The 20,406-nt window shown below is 41.7% G+C and overlaps 1 protein-coding gene across 1 annotated transcript; it reads left to right on the top strand.

Moving 5' to 3' along the window:
- Nucleotides 1–2,780: 2,780 nt before the first annotated feature.
- On the top strand, nt 2,781–20,406 carry VPS37D (VPS37D subunit of ESCRT-I). The gene is made up of 4 exons (XM_075263906.1): nt 2,781–3,067; nt 8,486–8,657; nt 16,896–16,978; nt 18,078–20,406. Exons 1-4 carry the CDS (start codon nt 2,819–2,821, stop codon nt 18,870–18,872), a joined length of 1,299 nt encoding a protein of 432 aa, XP_075120007.1. The 5' UTR covers nt 2,781–2,818; the 3' UTR covers nt 18,873–20,406.

The raw sequence follows: 20,406 nt of genomic DNA, 5'->3' as shown, positions 1-20,406 counted from the left end.
GTCCGCTAAGGTCCAGTATTATATCACACATTTTTTTTCTGCTTTCTGAGCATGTGCAGAAAAATATGGATGTTATAGAATTTTGATGGATCTGTTAGTGTCCATTGTTAACATTTTCTGACGGATGCTATCGTGTGAACGCTCCTAGGGAGCAGCCTGCCCCACTCCTCCATCTATTGCTGATAATGATAATGTTCTGTCATCCTGCCAGGAGTAACTATACAATTGCAAACAAATATGTGACCATAATATAGGAGATCTAGTAACACTGGACTGTAAGGGTCAGTGCACACTGAGTTTTTTGGCGCTGATTTTGACACTAAATCTGCTTCAAAATCAATTGGGAGGCTTTTTTTGGATGCCGATTTTGAGGCGGATTCAACGTCAAAATCAGCGGCAAAAAACTCTCAGTGCACTGACCCTTAGGGTCCCTTCACATGGAGGAAAATGGTGAGGAATTTGGTGTGGAATTTCAGCGCTGAAAAAAAAACCCTCCCATGGACTTCAATGGGTTCCTTAGCAGAAAAAGGAACCCACTGAAGTCAATAGGAGGCTTTTTTTTCAGCGCTGAAATTCCACACCAAATTCCTCACCATTTTCCTCCGTGTGAATGGACCCTAATACAAAGCAAATTCATGCAACCAAGTAGACAAAGCGCACCAAAAAAAACTATGAGCAGTGTCAATAAAGCTGCCTGCTGTCTGAAGTAGATACAAGTACATAGAAGATTTGTAACTTGTAACAGTAGGTTCACACTTGCGTTTGGGTTTCCGTTCAAGTAGCCCGTATAGGGACCCCTGAACGGAAACCTAATCCGATTAAAAAAACTGTTACCTTCGGAAACCCACGGACCCTTTAGACTATCATATAATGGGGTCTGCTGGTTTTCCGCCCGAAAAATGCGGAGAGAAAAGCACTGCTTACAGGACTCTTTTCTCCACATTTTTAAAGTGCAATGGGGAACATAACCCCCAGGTGGAGACCGGGCATAGGTGTGAACTTAGCCTGAGATTTGCAGAATCCTCATATTCTTGGCACAAAACCACTTTTTGCAGACATGTTTGTGCAGGCTGTGAGGGGAATCAATCCCAACCCCCCTTAAGCAAGATGGAGTGAAATGTATCTAGGGATGGACTTCCTTAGTAAAAGAAAAGCCTGACTAGTAAATTAGATGGAAGGCAGATACCATATGGCAGGAACTTTGGAAAGGAGTGTTCAGTTCATTTTTATTTTTCATGATAGGTCATCAAAAACAGATCACTAGGGGTCTGACACCTGGGACCCCTACTGATCATTTGTTTTAAAAAGGCTGTGGGGCTCGTGCAAAATGTCATTAATAAAAATGAGCTTGATAACCCCTTTAACTTATCATAACATGCTTGTATTGCAACAGAAATCCAGGGCTTTTCTTATGATTGAGGGTGTGCTGCATATCTGTACGAGGATTAATTCCATTACCATTCCATAGGTCTAACCATTGGCGTTTCAGCTTAAAATAAACAGTATGCTTCTCATATCTTTGGCGATTTTTTTTTTCCAATTCAGCACCAAATATCCATCCACAAATTTTTATTGCCTGAGATTTGACACAATTTTTACCTCATAACCCATCAAATCAGGATTTGCATAAATTGAGTTTTAGGCCTCATTTACATATCTGCATGTACCCATTAAAATCAATGCACCAACGCTGACTATGACAAGTTTCCCACTCAGGAGTCTAGAAAAGGTAGGTTACATTCCTATACTTTGGCAGCCATCAGTACAGTTATACCATTACACGCGCTGGCAAACAGGTGTAGACAGTTTTTCCACATGGAATTTTTTTCCGAGAATCAATAGGACCTCCATATATGTGTCATTTCATAAAGTATACCACATACGGTTTTGGGCAGAATATGACGGAAAACAATCTGTTTAAAGTCACCGCTATAAGGCGGTATAGAAGAGGCCCTGTATATGTTTATGGGAGCTGTATTACATTGTACCGGATGTACCTGGATTATGGCCTTGTGATTCCTACATTTATTCCTAGTTTTTATTACGATTATTATTATTTTTGAAGCTCTATGTCGGCTCTGCTTGATATTAACCCTTTATTCCTTTTTTTTTTCTTTAATACAGTTTTTTTTTTCTTTGTTCCACATTAACCTACTATACCTGTAAGGGTATATTCACACATGAACAGTTTTGTTGGAGAAATTTGTGTGACTGAAAATCGTATTGCGGTAATTTTGGTGGCGAGCAATTGTATTCCAGTCAGAGGAATTGGAGAGTTGTAGGAATTTCTGCTGCGTGTGAATTCATCTTAAGAATAAAGTCCATTCCTTGTAATAATCTAGTCCACAGCAGACAGAAGCTAGCAGGACATGGGATGTAATGTATGTAATGTCGGCAAGTGTATTCTACAAGTGACCTCCACATAATTGCTGTCATGTCTGTGAACAATGGATGACTGTGAGGGGAATCCCTCATATTGTGAGCATCTCCCTGCTAAAAGTTAGCAGCCCGGGTAGTTGCTATAGAGTGGCTGGTGAGTTAGCAGGGGCAGGGAGCCTGGACTGACGAGCACATGTGACAGCCGGGCTGGTGCATGTATATATATGTGTATATAGACTGTATATTTATTTATGTGCAGGGCTGGGGTATATTTAGCTCTGTGTATAGGCAGACACAGCTCCAGGCGGCAGCTATTACACTGCGAGCTGGACACATAGAGAAGGCTCCGGGCGCCCTCTGGTGGCCGCTCCGGGTATTGCGCCCCCCGCTGCAGACTGCGGGGACCGCGGGATTGAGAGTGGACCCGGAGCCCGGCAGCATGAACCCGGGGAGCCGCTCCCATCCGTCCCCGGAGCACGAGAGCGCCAAGCCGGGGGTCACCCGCCCCCACCCGTCCTCGGAGCCAGGCAGCTCGAAGCCCGCCGCCCGTACTGATCCTTCCCCGGAGGCCGGCAGCGGCGGCGGCTCCAGCCCATCGGACCGATTCGGGGTGCTGAGCACCGAGCAGCTCCGGCAGCTGCTGCAGGACGAGGGAAAACTGCAGCGCATCGTCCGCCTGAGCGAGCAGGTAGTGGGGCTGCTGTGGGCAGACAGCTGTTTATGTATCTATATGTGTGTGTGTGCTGCTATGTTCATACATCACCTGAGACATGGAGCAGCTGCAGACCCTGCCTGTTGAGCCACCCCATGCCCATCACCCAGCACTGGCACCCTATATACCAGCCTGTGGAACAATGCATGCAGACACCTTGTGTATCCATGGAGCCGGGCAGCATCATTTGTCAGTGGAGCTGCTCCCCTCCATAGGCTCCCTAGTCATGCACACACATACACACACATCCACACACATCCACACACATCTATGTGTATATTTGGGGCTACAGAACCTATAGCCAGGCTGGGACAGGCAGCAGGTACACTGCACTGGCTGCATGGATGGCATCTGGCTGGGCATTGTGATGCCTGCTCCCAGTCCAGGGCTGGCTCTAGGCCCCTGTGTTTTTACATGCAGGAATTATTACCTGCAATCACTGCATTTTCATTGTTATGAGGAGCAGGCAGTGGATGAGCAGCAGACATTGTGCCTGCTCTCCCAACATCTGCACACAGCCATTGACTTGTTTGTAAATAAAGCCAGCCATTGCCAGGGTGTAGATGGCTAGATAGCGGTGTGTAGACAGATGGAGTTTCTATTGAGAATGTGCCATGCATGTCCTATTATTGCCAGGGCCTATATCACTGACATATCCTCGAGATGAGGGACTATCCACACCTTGTCTACGTGCAGGCTTCCTGCAGCATCACAGACACACGCTCTTATGTATACATCCATTCAGTGGCTGTGTGTTTACACAAAGCCATAAGCACCCAGCGGATTGTGCCAGGGTCTCCGCCAGGCTGTGATGTATCACAACAGTCCATGTTTATATGTATGGGCAGAGATTGTAGCAACCACAGACTAGGCCTGTACCACCCACATATTCCTCTTATGCTTAAACACAGCCTGTAGCTCCCGTACAGCTCTATGATGTGCACAGAACCTGTAGCGTTCTTTGTGCATCCACAGAGGCCTCGGTGTTGATATGTGTGTTGGATCACACCTGCCACACACTTCCTATACACACACGTACATTAAACTGCATTGCTTGTGACATTACAGGCCTGCTGATGTTGTCATGCTTTGTATCGGTGAGCTAAGCTCTCAGGCTGGCTTTTTTTTGTCTATTCTTTACGTCTCCCTCCCCCTTACATCTTTCCTTTGTTCCCTTTTCTCTCCTCCTCATTTTTGTCATCTGTGTTCCTTCTCTTCTCAGTGTTTGGTGTGTTACGTGTTGGTTGGCATACATGACTCCCTAACACTTCACTTGAGTCTTTTTACTACACTTTGTCTTGGCTTCTATGTCGATAGCGTTGCCTTTTTTCATTTTTGTGTTCCGTCTCTCTTCGTGTCTTGATTTTCTCGATTATTTACGTCTCTTGTGTTACGGTGGGCAGAGATATAACAATAGTCAATGACCAGAAGATCAAGGAAATTTTATGGTAGTTATAGCCAGTGGAAATCTGTAGCACAAATATGTACGTTAATAAATGTATACTATCTTATACAGACACTATTTGTATCTATGTATGATATTTACAGTAATAAGAATAATTCAACATGTAATAAATCATCTTCCATAAGAAATAGTTAGCATCTGTATATCTGTGCCGCTTTACCGGCTGGCATCCCAGTATGGGTATGCTGGTCAGATGGAGGGGAAAACTTTTTGTCCAGATATACTTCTTAAGTGAATGTCTCATGGACCATGAGCTCCCGCATGACTTGTTTGTTGGGGTCAAGGTTCACATTTACTGTAGATCTGCTGATGATAAATTAACATTAGTATTCTCAGTCCGTCATCCCCACATCAATAATAAAAAACAAAAAGAGACAGAACCCATGATCATGGCTGAACTGACTAAAGACAACTGGGACACTTTGGCATGAGCGTGACTTCCACAGACGTGTATATAATCTGTTGGCAGTTCTATCACAATCAGAGGTTTTTTTTAATAAAAAATATCTAAAAAGTTCAGAGTGTGAACTTTGTCTGATATGGAGGTGGATTAGGAAACCGAACAGGCAAAGCACAAAAATGTTATGTAATCTCTAAGTCCTATTGACACACAGAAATGTCTGCGACTGTCCTATTCATCCATGCACGGACTGCAGGAACAGCCTGTTTAGTTGTATGTCATTGATTTTTTTTAGTCACAGATATTTCTGCCACGTGTGAATATACCCAGAGGAGGCTGGCTCATTACAACTGTATCATCACAGTTATGTGTATATAGGACGAATAATGTCACTAATGTCACTATGGCTTCAGTTTGCTATCATTTTTTCTTCATTTAGAATATCCATACAATCCAGACCAACTTTTCAATACTGAACATGGACCAAAGTTGGTATGTGTAAATCTAGCCTACGAGCTTGTACACACAACAGGATTTTATGGTCATGGGTTATCTTTTCTATCTTATCTATCTATTCAGTTTTTTTTAATGGTTTTGAGTGTTCGATCCATTTAATAATAATCATGTGTCATTTTTTTGGCCCATTTTCTTAGATCTCTCAATAGACTCAAGTCTATAAGGGACCAGTGAAACATATTTCCTTGGGATGTACATAGTTTGTGAAGAGGGCACAATTTCACAGCCAAGTACATAGGCCCTTAGGCTAGCCTTACACATTACTATATTGTCTGATATGTATATGGGCCTCCTGTCTCCACCCGCCCCTCCGGTGGCAGATGTCAGGGAAGATGTTTAGATTTCAACCTGACTGATCGTTTTGTCCTTGAAGAAATAAGCCACCAGACCTACAGGTATATTGGAGGATTGCCACAGATAGCTGTCAGATGAATAAGCTTTAAATAAATAGGTATCTTGGGTTTGGCCAGCTCCATGAATCTCCAGGTGGTGAGTATTATATCCATAAAGGGATGGTCCCCATTATTGTATTATTCCCTTTTCACTGAATACAGGATATTTGTCTTATCGGTTGGTGTCCAAGCACTGGGACCTTCACCAACCACGAGAACAGAGTTCCCCAGGTTGAACATACGGGGCTTCAAGAGACAGCCAAGTACAGCAGTGGAATATCTACAGCAGTCTTATTGAAGTGAATGTGTGACCAGCCACCCCATTCATATGGACCCCAATTCTCATGGTGGAGGTCCCACTGGAAATAGAATAACTTTAAATGACTGTAGTACCCCTTCAAAAGTAATGGCGAAAATAATGGAGGCTCTAAAGCTAGACATATCTAGGATACAATATGACTTTTTTTAGTCCATAGTCTACAATAAAAACATGTAAGGACATTAGTAGAAAATAATCCTTTCAACACATTGGCTTACAACGTAACAATAGAACAAACTGGTTAACATAAAGCAGTATTCCATCTATAATGTATACCAAAAGTGCCCAACAGATCAACCTGAGATCACCACTGAGAAAGATGGCGGAACTGGGGAGAACTTACCACTCATGTCCGTGTCCACTTTAATTTTACTCCTCTGGAAACATCTGAGGGTGCATTGTTATTGACAAGACATATGGCTGGAATTTATCAAGCCTTTCCCCCCAGGCATCAAAGAGTTACAGAAAAGGTTCTTGTGACACAAATGATTTAATTTGTATATTGCTTACTTACTGTTTTGAAAACTGGTTGGGAAGTGGACGTGGTTAGTCTGATGAGTAGATGTACGCTATTACTTTGTATAATGTTAAAAAATTGTCAAAATCTCACAAAAGTAAGTGAGTGGAGTAGCAGGTGGAGTGACATCTCAGGGAATATGTAAAGGGATGGCATAGAAAGTAGAGTAACATCTCTGGACGAAATGTAAAAGGGTGGCATAGAAATTGCAGTAACATCTGATGACGAAATGTAAGGGGATGGCATAGAAAGTGGAGTAACATCTTGGGACAAAATATAACAGGTGGCGTAGAAAGTAGAGCAACATCTCAGGACGATATGTAAGGAGGTGGCATAGACGGTAGAGCAACATCTCGGGATTTCATGTAAGGGTTGGCATAGAAAGTAGAATTACATCTTAGGACATAATGTAATGGGTGGCATAGAAAATGCAGTAACATCTGATGACGAAATGTAAGGAGTGGCATAGAAAATAGGGTAACGTTTCAGGAAGAAATGTAAGGAGTGGCATAGAAAGCAGATAAACATCTCAAGACGAAATGTAATGGGGTGGCATAGAAAGAAGGGTAACATTTCCAGAAGAAATGTAAGGGGGTGGCGTAGAAAGAAGGGTAACATTTCCGGAAGAAATGTAATGGGGGTGGCATAGAAAGAAGGGTAACATTTCCGGAAGAAATGTAAGGGGGTGGCGTAGAAAATAGAGCAGTATACAGCAAAACTGACAATAAAAATTCACTTCTGGATACATCTCCACCTTAAAGTTTGTCATTACACAAAAAACAGCCATGATTCGGAAGATTTGCCGCTGATCCAAACAGCATTCTGACTCTCTATTGGTCAGTAAAGGGACATACGTAGCATGATATGAATAATGAGAGTGATGTCAAATTCTTTATTGTTCATGTACATAGCGGCACTTGTCATTTCTTGTCCTATCGTTTATGATATGGTTTTTCACTAGTAACTGAAGAAAATATGAAGCAGATCTCATAGACGGTCCATAGTGAGAACGTCCATTGGTCTTTGTACAGTATACATAACAATTGCCCATTTATTATGACAATTTTGAGTTTAATGTGGAAAGACTGGATCAAACAAACTTAAAGGGTCACAGTATGCTCCTCCTTATTCCTTTCCTTGGTGACCCCACTAAAATGAACAAAAGTGGGGCATATGTTTCCAGCAACCACCTCCTTTAAACTGGGGCGCTAAACAACCCCGTTCTTATACCAGTAGGGTCCCAGCAGTCAGCTTGGGTTGCAGGTTTACTTCTGCTATTATGTGGCCAAAAGATGCTATGTAGTCCTTGGCTTGGGCTACATGGGGACTTTGGCCAAATATCTTAGGCAGACTAGAGAAAGCATTTGTATTGTAAACCGCAGGTTGCTGTGACATGACAGTCCCCAGAATTCCATCAGGTTTGGATTTTTGGTGGATGGGTTATCATGGTCCCAGTGACTTTCATTAGTTGTGATGCAGGCAAAGTTGAGTGGTTAATGCGAAATGCATCCAAATGTGCTATGTATCCCTAAACCTTATTGAGATAATGAGTTTAATGATATTGAATAGGCTGGAAATACAGAGTCACCTTGGTGGTAAGGCGTCTTTGGAAGATACACATATTCTTGGTCGTAGATGTCCATTTTGTTCTTTAGGTCATGATATATAATACTATAAATTTCTTTCGATATATATATATATTAATCACCAAGCATTTTCAGCAGATTCTAGTTTTATACTGCTGTGCTCTGTGCCTGTTACTATATTTCTGTCTTCTTTCCACAGGTGCAGTCTCTCCAAGAGGAGAGAAAAACCTCTTTGGCCTCTAACTTTGAGCTTGCTCAGAAAAACTTGTCCCTTCGCCCACGTCTGGAGACGGGAAAAGCCAACCTGGCAATTAAGTACCAGCTGTTGCGTGAGACGTGTGCATCTTGTCGTGGGAAACTACGAAAAATCCGTGAGTACTGTTCTCGCTTGTGCCAGACTGATCTGCCAAATATAATGATTTCCCTCATGAAATAATGATGCTATTCATTTCTTCCAATATTTTAGCTTTTCTAAAGAAGATACAATTCACAGTCCTATTGATATTTCCACCGATTACCTACATATTGAAAATCTGCTGACAGTCTCTTAAAGAGGAACTCTTTCTGGTTGTGTCTCACACTATAGCTGGTGAATGCAATCATTTTAAGGTTACTCTAATATAATGGTGTTCTTCACTAGTTCAGGATTGTGAAGGATCCTTCCAATGTAACTTAATATGACCTATTTGGTATATAATGTTGTCCCTAAGAACATTTGGAAAAAAGTGGTCCCTTTCTTAGGTGGCTGAGGCTCATGCTGACCGCTGAGGCCAGTCAGCAGCCCCAGTGGAAGGGGGACAGGACGTCAGACCCGACAAGGACTTCCAAACTCCCTATTAGATCAAAAGCGTCTCTTACTCTACAGAGCTCAGTACATGGTACATGGTACAGTACAGTATAGTACATGGTCATACAATGTATAGCTGGATGGAACTTTTTCCCACAATTACACCTAGTGGCTTGAGGTTCCTTGCCTGTAGTGAGGTCTTAGTGATGTAACCCCTGTAATGTATCTGTGGATGTAATGATAGTCATTAGTGACCCAACTGGTTACACTGATGTTGATCATCAAAATTGCTTCTAAACCATTTATATGCCGATGTAGGGGAGGTCAGTGACCTAGTGAACATGCCATTTTTGCAGTCTTGCTGCTGATAAAATCAATATCTTTATGGCCTGTTCAGTGCTCCTGGGGTGTGTCCTTGTCATATACCACAAACCATAACACAGAAGTGCTTCCACCAGATGCTTCTGGCCACATGCCTTTACAGCTATTTCCCAGGACGCACCTGTAGTTTCCCATTAGAAGCAATGAAAGTCCATGTGCAGCCTTCAATTATTGGTAAATGTATGAGTCAAGAAGCACTGTATGGCAGCACCCTTAGGGAGATGACAGATTATTGCACCTATAGTTGCATGTAGTCCTAGGACACTGGTACTTTTTACTTCCATGTAACGCTGCGTTCACGTGGTGCGTTTTTGCACAAAAATACATGCATTTTTATTGGAAAACTGCCTGCGTTTTTTGAGCAAAAACACACCGTCATACAGAATAATGTCCCATAGTGGCTAGTGGCCCTTCTACCCAGTATAATGTTCCAGAGTAGCTTCTCCATAATGGCATAATGTCCCATCGTGGCCCCTCCACACAGTATAATGATCTACAGTGGCCCTTCTACACAGTATAATGATCCACAGTGGCCCTTCTACACAGTATAATGATCCACAGTGGCCTTTCTACACAGTATAATGATTCCTAGTGACCCCTCTAAACGGTATATTGTCCGACAGTGGCTTCTCCACATAATGTCCCATAGTGGCCTCCACACAGTGTAATGATCCAGAGTGGCCTTTTCACATGGTGTAATGTCCCATAGTGGCCCCTTCACAAAGTATAATATTCCACATTGGCCCCTGCACACAGTATATTATCCCATAGTGGCCCCAACAAAATTTCCAAAAATGTCAGGTTCAGTCACTCACAAGCTATTATTATACTGTAAGGTCCCTCTGACCCCAAAATATAATGAGCGGAGGCACAGGAGAGGTGATCAATAAAAAACAATTTTACCTTGCCTGGATTCAGGAGTCATGACACTGACATATCCAGTCCAGAGGAGGTGAGTAACATTGTTTTTATATGTTTGATCACCTATCCTGGGCCTCTGCTTTGGGGGTCTGAAGCAACACCAGTGTTTAATAATAGCAATTTAATTTTGGACATGTTTGGGCTGGGCTGCCGTGTCAGGGAAGTATGTCTCACGTGCCACTCTTGGAATGTGTGCCGGGCATTGGCGACCCTTGATCTAGTGCATGAGTGAGGTAGGTCGCTGATGGTGGGTAATAATGCCTGAATTTCAATCTGAGTCTAGGTTCATTGCAAAGGTGGTGCATAAAATGAAGATTATTTCAGACCAGTCAAGCTCTGCAACAGCAAACTCAGCAGAACAACTCTTTATGGACACTGGCTTGTGATGGAAACATTAGGGAACATTTCTTAAGACTGGTGTTTCAATCTCTGAAGATGAGACAAAATTTTAAGAGGTGTCCAGCTCCAGCTCAAATACATGTCAGCTATGAGCGTTTGTATTGGAATATACAACAACAACCATTAGAGTAAATTTTGAAAAAGGAAATTTTGAAAGTCCTGGAAATTCTCACCTTTTTATGTATTTATGGCTAACGCAAAACTGTGCTACTTTTATATGCCAACTATTCACATGAGTAGCTTAATAAATAAGGTGCACAGCTTGTTATAGTCAAAGTAATCTGGTAACGAGCTGTGCACCTGTGTGTCCATCACATGACCATTGACTGTATATCACATGGCCATGGAATGTGTATATCACATGACCATAGACTGAATTTCACATGATCATGGACTGATTTTTATCCACTAGATGTAAACAAAGACTGAGAGTAGGCAGAAATCTAGAAAACCATCATTCGTCCCATGGTTAGCTTATTGCTTTCCACTCCCACAGGGTATGGGACGCCAGTGACGTAACTCATAATATATAGGCAGGTGAGAAATCTATTGGCCTCAAAGAGCATGATCAGGTCAAGCCATGAAAGAAATTTTTTGAGAGAAGTCCTCAGTAGTTGATACCTTTTTTAATGGCTAACTTAAAAATGTTTTTGATGACATATCGAGCTTTTGAGACCATCCTGATGAAGAGACCTCTATAGAGTCTCGAAAGCTCGATATGTCATCAAAAAATTTTTTAAGTTAGCCATTAACAAAGGTATCAACTACTGAGGACTTCCCTCAAAAAATTTCTTTCATTTCATATCCACTGGCTAACACAGTACAAAGACATTTTTTCTAATACAGGTCAAGCCATATGAAATAAACTGCAAAAACCGCTTCTTCTGACTGTGTTAGGAAGAGAAACTGTTTTAGGCTAAGTCCCCACAGCAAAAACTGTACAAACTCTGTAGAGGTTTTCTCTGCGGACTTTCTGATTCAATTATACGTATAGCGAAACAACCGGCATTGCTGTAGGTATAATTGACATGCTGCGATTTCCTAAGGCTAAGGTGTAGAACACAGCTTCTTTTTTTACAGATTTTGCTGGATTTTTTTATTTAAAGCGGCTTTAGCGGCTACAAGAGGAATGAGGAATACAAAAACTTATACTCTTCCTTTCTGCTCATTCCACACTGGGCTTTGGCTCAAAAAAGCACAGCAAAATCTGCAACAAAAAAGGCTGGGTCTCCACTTGGCGTAAATGTGGCATTTTACAATGGAGAGGATTTAACAGAAAAAAGTGTTTCTTTTATAATTCACATTCCTTTTCAGGCCACACTTAACTTTGGCTTAAAAAAACACAGCAAAATTTACAACAAAAAAGCAGCTTATCTGCATTGTGTGAAACCTGTCAAACTGCAAATTGTATCTGATTGGATGGAAGACCTTATTAGATTGATATATAGGTTTATGTGAAAAGATTTTCTCATATTTCATCGATCTATGCCTCTGCTCATTTTGGGCTTAATAGTCCAGGTGCGGTCCTGTCAGTGATTGGCAGCTATCTCTGTGTGCACACTCATACTGGGATGACTGTCAATCACTAAGTCACTAGACATGTCATGATCAGAAATACTGCAACTTTTCTAACATAACTATGTATCAGTTTTCTCAGCTTCTCCTGATCTATAACATGCTGCTTATACATTGGACTGCATGCGACGGGTTAACCTTAAAAGTAATTATATGCATTAACATAATAAGATTTTTTTATTGGAATTAAGGGCCCAGACCTGTTCATTATTCCTTCTTCACTGAATTCATAGTTGGCACAATGCATGCTCGATGACCCGGTGTGATTCATCACCTTAAAGAACACATTTCCCTGCTCCAAAATCACGACTTTTGTGCTAACTTTGTTGCTAAGGGAAGTCAGGATCTTACAAGTAGTGGTTCATGCAATTGAGAATAATTCTTGTGCTTAACAGTAAAATAGTATTTGTTGTATGTTCCATTTTATTGAAGCCATATTCATTCTGAATAATATCTGATTAGATATTAAATATTAATCGGATGAATTCTGTGTGTACACAGGACTGTGTATAAATAATTATTTATAATTATTTGTTTATGGACAAAATGTATCTAAAGTACCGTATATACTCAAGTATAAGCCGACCCGAATTTTACCACAAAAAACTGGGAAAACTTATTGACTCGAGTATAAGCCGGGGGGGGGGGGGGGGGGGGGAAATGCAGCAGCTACTGGAAAATGGCAAAAATTAAAATGGTCGGAGTTTTTGGGTGCAGTAGTTGCTGGGTGCTGAGGAAGGGGAGGGGGTGTTTTGGTTGTCTGTCTGCCCCTTCCCTGAGCTTGAGGACTGTTTTTTCTTCCCCCACTTGGAATTCAGCCTGGCTGAATATAGGGTATCTGCAGTGCTGCTATTAACCCCTTCCCAACGGAACAGGAGCACTGCAGATCCCCTATATTCAGTAGACCGGGCACTTTCAGACACAGGGATACCTAATGTATATGTGTTTCACAGTAATTTTCAACTTTTATATGTATTCTAGGGAAAAGAGGGATTTAGAACTTTTATTTTATTTACTTTATTTTTTTATATTTTTAAGGCTTTTTTTTTCTTCACTATTTTATGGGAGATTCTATACATTATTATTGTGGCTGGTCATAAAAGAATTTTTTTTTTTTTTTTTTTTTTGCTTGACTCAAGTATAAGCCGAGGGGGGCTCTTTCAGCACTGTGCTGAAAAATTCGGCTTATACTTGAGTATATACGCGCTGTACTGTGTGAGTGGGGAGGAGCGCCCCCTCCCCTCCTGATAATACTCGTCTATGGACAAGTACTGTGTGTTCCTTCTTGATCACACAGCAAAGCGCGATAGGCGCTGCTGGGCAGAAGGATGTTCCTGACAGAGTGTCAGGAACGCCCTTCTGACTGTAAAGCGCTACGGTACCAGGAAAACCTTGAAGAGATTTACAAAGCCATCTATGAGGCTGTCGGGTGGCATTTAGCCACAGTGATGGACAGAGCTATGGAGAAAGAGTAACACAGTAATAAGTTGCTGACTCGATCTCCGAGTTCAAAATAATATATTTCATACAAAGTCGATCACTGGCTTATATTTCTTGAATTAGAAGATCTTTACAGCTTCTGACTGACCATGGCTGTCAGCAATTTATGAAAGATTTAGAGTTGGAGTCAGACCACAGACCCGGTGAGTGCTGTTTTCTATATACAACACTTCCATGGAGCTAAGATGCAAGAACTAAGTGGAATAAGAAATGGAATAAAAGTTTGGGATAGGCCATACAGTCTTTGAACTATCTAAGTAATTTTGTTAATAAAGAAAAACTGTGTACTGAACTTTTACAATAGTGTGTGGGGGGGGGAGGGATTTAAGACTGGCGTATCCTCCATCAGTTTTGATCAGTTCATCAGCAGGCTCAAGATTTGCTTGAATTTTTAAGGAGCTCTGGTCTGTGCACCGAAATTTGTTTCCTCTCCTGTTGGCAATGGGTGAGGATTAAATGACAAAGAATTGACTAAGTATAAACCCTGTCTATAACATTTTGCCCATGAAGAGTCTTTTAAAGAGAACCCCTCAGCTCTACTGAACCAACTGTTGTTGTCAATAATTGTATTCCCCATAAGATAACAATTCACTTACTTATAAGACTGCCTTAGAGCCTATTCACCGTCTTCATTGGACTTGTGCTGTGTGTGATCATGAAACAACAGAGCATGGACTTGATTCACCCATTGAGTTCAATGGGTTTGTGATCAAAAAACAATCCTGCACAAACTTGTTAAACACCAAACCCACTATTATATCTTCTAGAAATATTAGACGTTGGGTGTGTGTTCCTACACAGACTAACACTATCCAGTCAGTGCTGCCAGTGTCAGTCTATGTAGGGACATACCCATTTCATAAGGGGAAAGGAACATCACAGTGCTTAATGATAACACAAAACATCATCCAGATGAATTATTTCATGGAGAACACAAGTCTTTACTGAACTAGACATGTCAGGTGGGATGCAAGGTCCTCTTTCCTGCCTACCATCTCAACTTTCCCACTGACCCATCACACTCGTATGCTTCTCCTTTCTGACTTTTTTGGCCCCTGGACAGTATTTTAGATCATGGGCGTAATTCCCAGGATAACACTGCATTCACATAACCAGGCTTCAGCTGTATGGCCAAATTTACCTGCCTGAACAGTATGCCAGGAGAGGGACTCCTAGCAGTACAGTTATCTATGATGCTTGGAGTCTCTGCCTCTCGGCAACACACTGTCCCGTACTGATGATAGTATTATATCTAGCATCATAGATAACTGTATTGCTATAAGTCCCTCTCCCGACATACTGTTGAGGCCGGTAAATGCGACGAACACACGGACCCAGTTTCAGGGGTAATTAATGTAGTGTAGAAGGCCAAAACCACAGGTGGATGTAGAAACAGGAGAAGTACCGTTTGTCTTTTATAGGTTCTCCCACTTTATAATCTACACCTAATTTTGCCTTCAAAAACTAATACCAATACCCTAACACTAATGGCAGCTGCTAACTTGGCACACCCCAACTGAGAGCAGAGGGGCAAATAGTAATCATTGATGGGGGTCCTCATTCTCTGCTTTTGCCCTGGGGCCCCATATTATGTTTCTGGATTAGAATATGTTATGAAGTGATTGGTTGGCATGGATGGTTTTTCTAAATGTAAACTGTAGAAAATCTCCAAAATATAACTTTTAAAACTATTTGTAAAAGAAATTTAGAAAATTGATGTTAAAGCAGTTGAGTGATAAATGATGAATAATATAACTTTAAAGCTAGTTCATTGGTGTTAAAGAGGACCTTTCACCACAAGCTATGTACATCCTTTAATAGGTGCGGCTCTTCTCAATCCAGTGTAGCTGATTTTTTTTCTTTAGCTTCTACCATTCCTGAGCAATCAGTTCAGTTAATTTTGATGATGATATGATAACTAAACTCATACGTCAAGTGGGTGGTGTCAGGCAAGAACAGACAAGGGGGCGTACTCCTAAGCCTTGACACTGTCTGCCTCTGATTAGAGCCCTAATTCACAAGCTTTTGCCAGCTCTGACTGACACCGCCTATTAGTCATTAGAGAGTTTAGATAGCATATCAGGCACCAAAACTAAGTACGCAGATTGCAATGGAATCCGCCGCGTAGGCCAGAGAAAAAAATCTAAGTGCATCGGAATCAGTTAAAAATTAAAAGGGCTCAAGATGGTGGAAGTGGAGGAAAGTCCTTTTTAATGGGAATGTAACATTTTTTTTTTTTTTTTTTAAAGGTGGACCTATTGTAGACACACACTTTCTTCCTGTGTTGTATTAATAGATAGTGTGTGATTTTTGGCATCTACAGTGAGTTGTAGTACATAGAAACATAAGTGTACATGAGCTGGTCTTCTGGAAGTGATGGAGTACAAGTACTCCCCATAGACCAGGTAGCAGCACATGAGATGGACCCAGAGCCTATCTTTGTGTACAGTTCCTACACTGTCTTATCTAGGACTTCACCAGTAGTATGCAGTGACCATCTGTCATTAAAAGCCCCATCCTCTGATTGCTTTGCTGACCATGCTTCAGTTTACACTGCAAAGTTGAAAAGTCAGCTGTAGGAAACCTAAGTCTGTTGTGTGGGCTTCAGTGGCTAAGAATATTAATGGTTAAGAATTTTCCATGATTGCCTTTTATATAGACATTTAAATAAAATTAGACAAATGTTACATAATAAAAGTAAGGGTATGTTCACATTGGTGTCATTTGGTCTGTTGTTCTGATCCATCCTAGAATGAATACAACAATATGAACTGTTGACAGAATGAAGGATGTAGATGGAGAACTTTCTGTTTCTGTCGTCTTCATCATTCATTCTAAAAAAGATGGAAGCTTTCTGCTGTTGTGTTTGGGTGTTTTTCCAATGGAAAATAAAGTCCCGCTCCACCTGTATCTGTAATTCTGTCAACTTAACAAAGGACAAAACAATGGTAATGTGAACAAATCCTAAAGTTGATGTATTTATTGAATGTCTTGTACACACATGAGCACACATGAAACTAACAATATTTTTGTCTTTTTTTTTTAGAGTGCCTCTTGCAGGAATGTAATCCACATGTTGCACTCAGCCACCTGCAGGAGGAGCTGCAGAGCACCGAGGCAGAATGTGAGGTCAGTGTGTGTCGATGATTGCCACATGTTAAGATCAAGGCACTAAAGAGTCATAGAATACAAATAGTGGTATGTCTTGAAGTGTCAGAAAAGAATCCTGATCAGATATACTAGCGTTAAACGGAGAACTGGGAAAATGTGTTAAAAATTTGGACCAGGAAGATGCTGGACAGAAGTAAAGGCCCATATAAAACTGCAAGGAGACACGTCTTGCAGAACACAAAGGATCAAATGTGCAGGAAAATAATATAGGGGTTTGATATTGAAAGGCATAATTTGATGGATACGTATAAGGGGTAACCAGTCCCATTTAGTGAGTACTGGTGGAGTAAGAGTATATTGGACTTTGCCTATAGGAGCCATGATGGCCACGTAGTGTGTTCAATACCCATATACTGCAACCCCACAAAAAGAAGTATGTCTTAGAGGTGGAGCCCAAACCTAAGCACTATGTTATGTCTAGTACAAGGCCGGAAAATATGGTGCACGGCTGAAAGATGCAGAGAACACCAGAGAGAGCTGTGTCATGGCCTCTCCGGCCTTGTGTGAGGCAGAATTAAGAAACTGCCCATAGCAACCAATCACAGCACAGCTTTCATTTATTTTACTGCTCGTGAAAAATGAAAGCTGCCCCGTGATTGGTTGCTGTGGGCAATAAAGGCGTGCTCTCTTTTTTTTTTTTCTCAACGGTTTTTATACCGTATATTAGTTTTGGTGGGTTTAACTATTTATTCTCCACAGTATTTTGTCTAGTTATTGTGTAAATGAAACAAAATTACAAGGGTAATAATACAGTAAAGTAACGTGTAAGGAGGTATATGTGGAGAATGCCAATAAAGACTTCTTCTTATTAAACCTGTTTTCAATAAATAAAGATGACCTGATCCTTGTCCTGCTGGACGTCTACATCTAACACAATCTTTTTCTCTCTTTTTAACCCTTTCCCCTTATTGGTCCCTGTTCCACATATTCATTATTACTCACCCATTGTTTCTGTCATTGCTTCTCACACCATTGCTCTCCAATCTTGGCTGGCTGAATTGAATCCATTACACTGTCATGTTCTTACATCTGTGACATCTCACAACCCCAACACTAGGCCCTCTCTCAGCTGTTCCTGGAGGGCTCCCTCCCTCTCCTTGTTTTCTTGGATTCTTACCATTTGCTACGGGCTCAATGTCACATCCGCAGGATCCAGAATGAGAAGCTGCTTGAGCTTCTGGGAGAGACTCTTGAACAGGACACATCCCCCCAAAACCAAGAACTGCCTCCCGACCGGGAATTGCCCCCTCAACAACCCACCAAACTACCCTCTGACCAGAACCTGGCCCCAAAGCTTCAGGAACTTCCCCCACAATCCAGAAAACTGCCCCCTAAGCAGGCCTTGCCTGTCCCTCAATCCACCAAAATGCCCCCAAACCGGGATCCTCAAATGAAGCCTCGTGATGTGGCACCTGGGGGCAAACAGCCTTCTCGACCTCGAGAACTGCCCATCCAAACCAGCAAAATGCCCCCTGAAAGGAAACTGCCTTCCAACCCCAAGGAGAAACCCCACAATCCCAGAGATCAAACCCCTCAGGCCAGTGCTCAACCAATCCCATCCCCTGCTGCTCCTTCACAGATGCCCCCTGCTGTATTCCGCCTGCCTCCTCTGCCATGTGGGATGGCACCTGCATTGTTGATCCCCGCGGAGGTGTTGTCTCCTTTTCAGGGTCCGTCTGCCCAGTCCCCAGGATGTGTCCCACCTCTGGGGCGCAACAACGGTCAACAACAGCAGCCACCACGGGCTCCTCTGCGATTCATTGCTCGAATCTACTTCCTGAGCACTCGGCACCTAAGGGTGCTGTCCAGAGCCCAGCGGCAGCAGCAGCAGCAACACCCTCCGAAGCGATAAGTGAGGAGCTGCAGGTGGACAAGGGAGTGGGGCAATTTATGGGACGGGGGACAGGGTAGTTGTCTGTGAGTCTGCGTATGGCTGTGTGCGTCTTTCTGCAGACATTGTTTCCTTGTCGAGGCAGGATGTTTGGTTATTTTCAATCTATGAATGGAGTGTGTATGTGTAGGCTGGTTCCAAGTGAGCTTCTTGGGTGACTGTAGCAAATGAGGGCAGCGTGTGCGCGTCTGTTATGTGAATGCAATGTGTACTCAGTACTTCCCCTTCTGGTTGTTTACTATCTGTTAATAAATGCAGCGTGGTTGTGCAGAGTCACTGTGTATGCTATGCCTGTCTGTGGCCTAGGAATGAATGCCAATGGTTGCACTGAGTGACGGTGCTGCATACATGTTTGTATGTTGTACAGTTCAGTATGTTAGGATAAAGCGTGGCTGTTTTACGTGGATAAATATTACATTTGTTCTCATTTATTCAAGTGGTTATGATTGCTATTTATATAAAAGTGGCCCTGACATATAGAGAGCTTGAGGGCCACAAAAATGAGTTTATAGATTGGATTATTCCGTTTATTAACAAACAAATAGACTAAAAGTTATCGTGCATCTTTATCAAGTGCCCTCTCTCTGTAAGGTTTCCTGCGGAGAATGTAATCAAGAATCGTGGCACAATTGTGTCTATACATGACTGAGTCTCCACCTGGTGGCTAATTGGGGTCACTGCAGATACTAAAACAGTAAGCTCAAGATAATGCTGTAAGAATGCTTTATAATGTGATTCTTTTTTACAGCAGGTTTCTGAAATTATATTGCATAATAGTTGCAAAAAATACTGTATTTTTTATTTCTTTATGTTTATAATTGTCAGTGATATTGTGGTTTGTTGCACCTTTTTTATGCATAATGTCTACCCTAGCTGTGTCTATTGAACATGATGGTGGAATACCGAATGTTCTTTAGTTATACAGAATTCCCCTTTCCAAATGCTTCTTGTAGGTCATGAGTTTACATTTTCTTCATTTAATTTATTTGGGGAGTCACTGACTCGCAAGACCAGGTTTGAAACCAATACCACCCAAATCTGAAATTTTACTATCTTTTCTGAGATAAACCAAGCTGCCCTGAAAGTTTCCAATGATTGATCGGTGCAGGTATCTCATGCTGATTCAGATAAGCAGCTACTGCATTTATCCCATTGGAGGTGATAGGGGGAGGGGCATTGACAACACTGATGGTAGTCTGCAAAAAAAAAAAAAGTCCAGTTTTACTAGAAGAAGGACCGGATGGATTATTATACCATTGGACCAAAGATAAGCAACGTCTTTTTTTTTTTCTTTTGTTAGAAGATAACATTGTTCATGATCACAATAAATGGTTCCATTTTGTTCACTGAAAACATATCAACTAATGTGAGTGATGAGTTAATTCAATAGTGCAATTCTCGATAGATTTATTTAGTATTCAGAAATATGCTGGGATCATACAGATCTTTAATAACTATTAGCAACTTTTTATATTAAATGCTATTTCCTCTCCTG

Source organism: Leptodactylus fuscus, chromosome 2 (assembly GCF_031893055.1).
Source record: "Leptodactylus fuscus isolate aLepFus1 chromosome 2, aLepFus1.hap2, whole genome shotgun sequence".
Lineage (NCBI taxonomy): Eukaryota > Metazoa > Chordata > Amphibia > Anura > Leptodactylidae > Leptodactylus > Leptodactylus fuscus.
The sequence above is the reverse complement of the archived record's forward strand: the minus strand, read 5'-3'. Positions and strand labels throughout refer to the sequence as shown.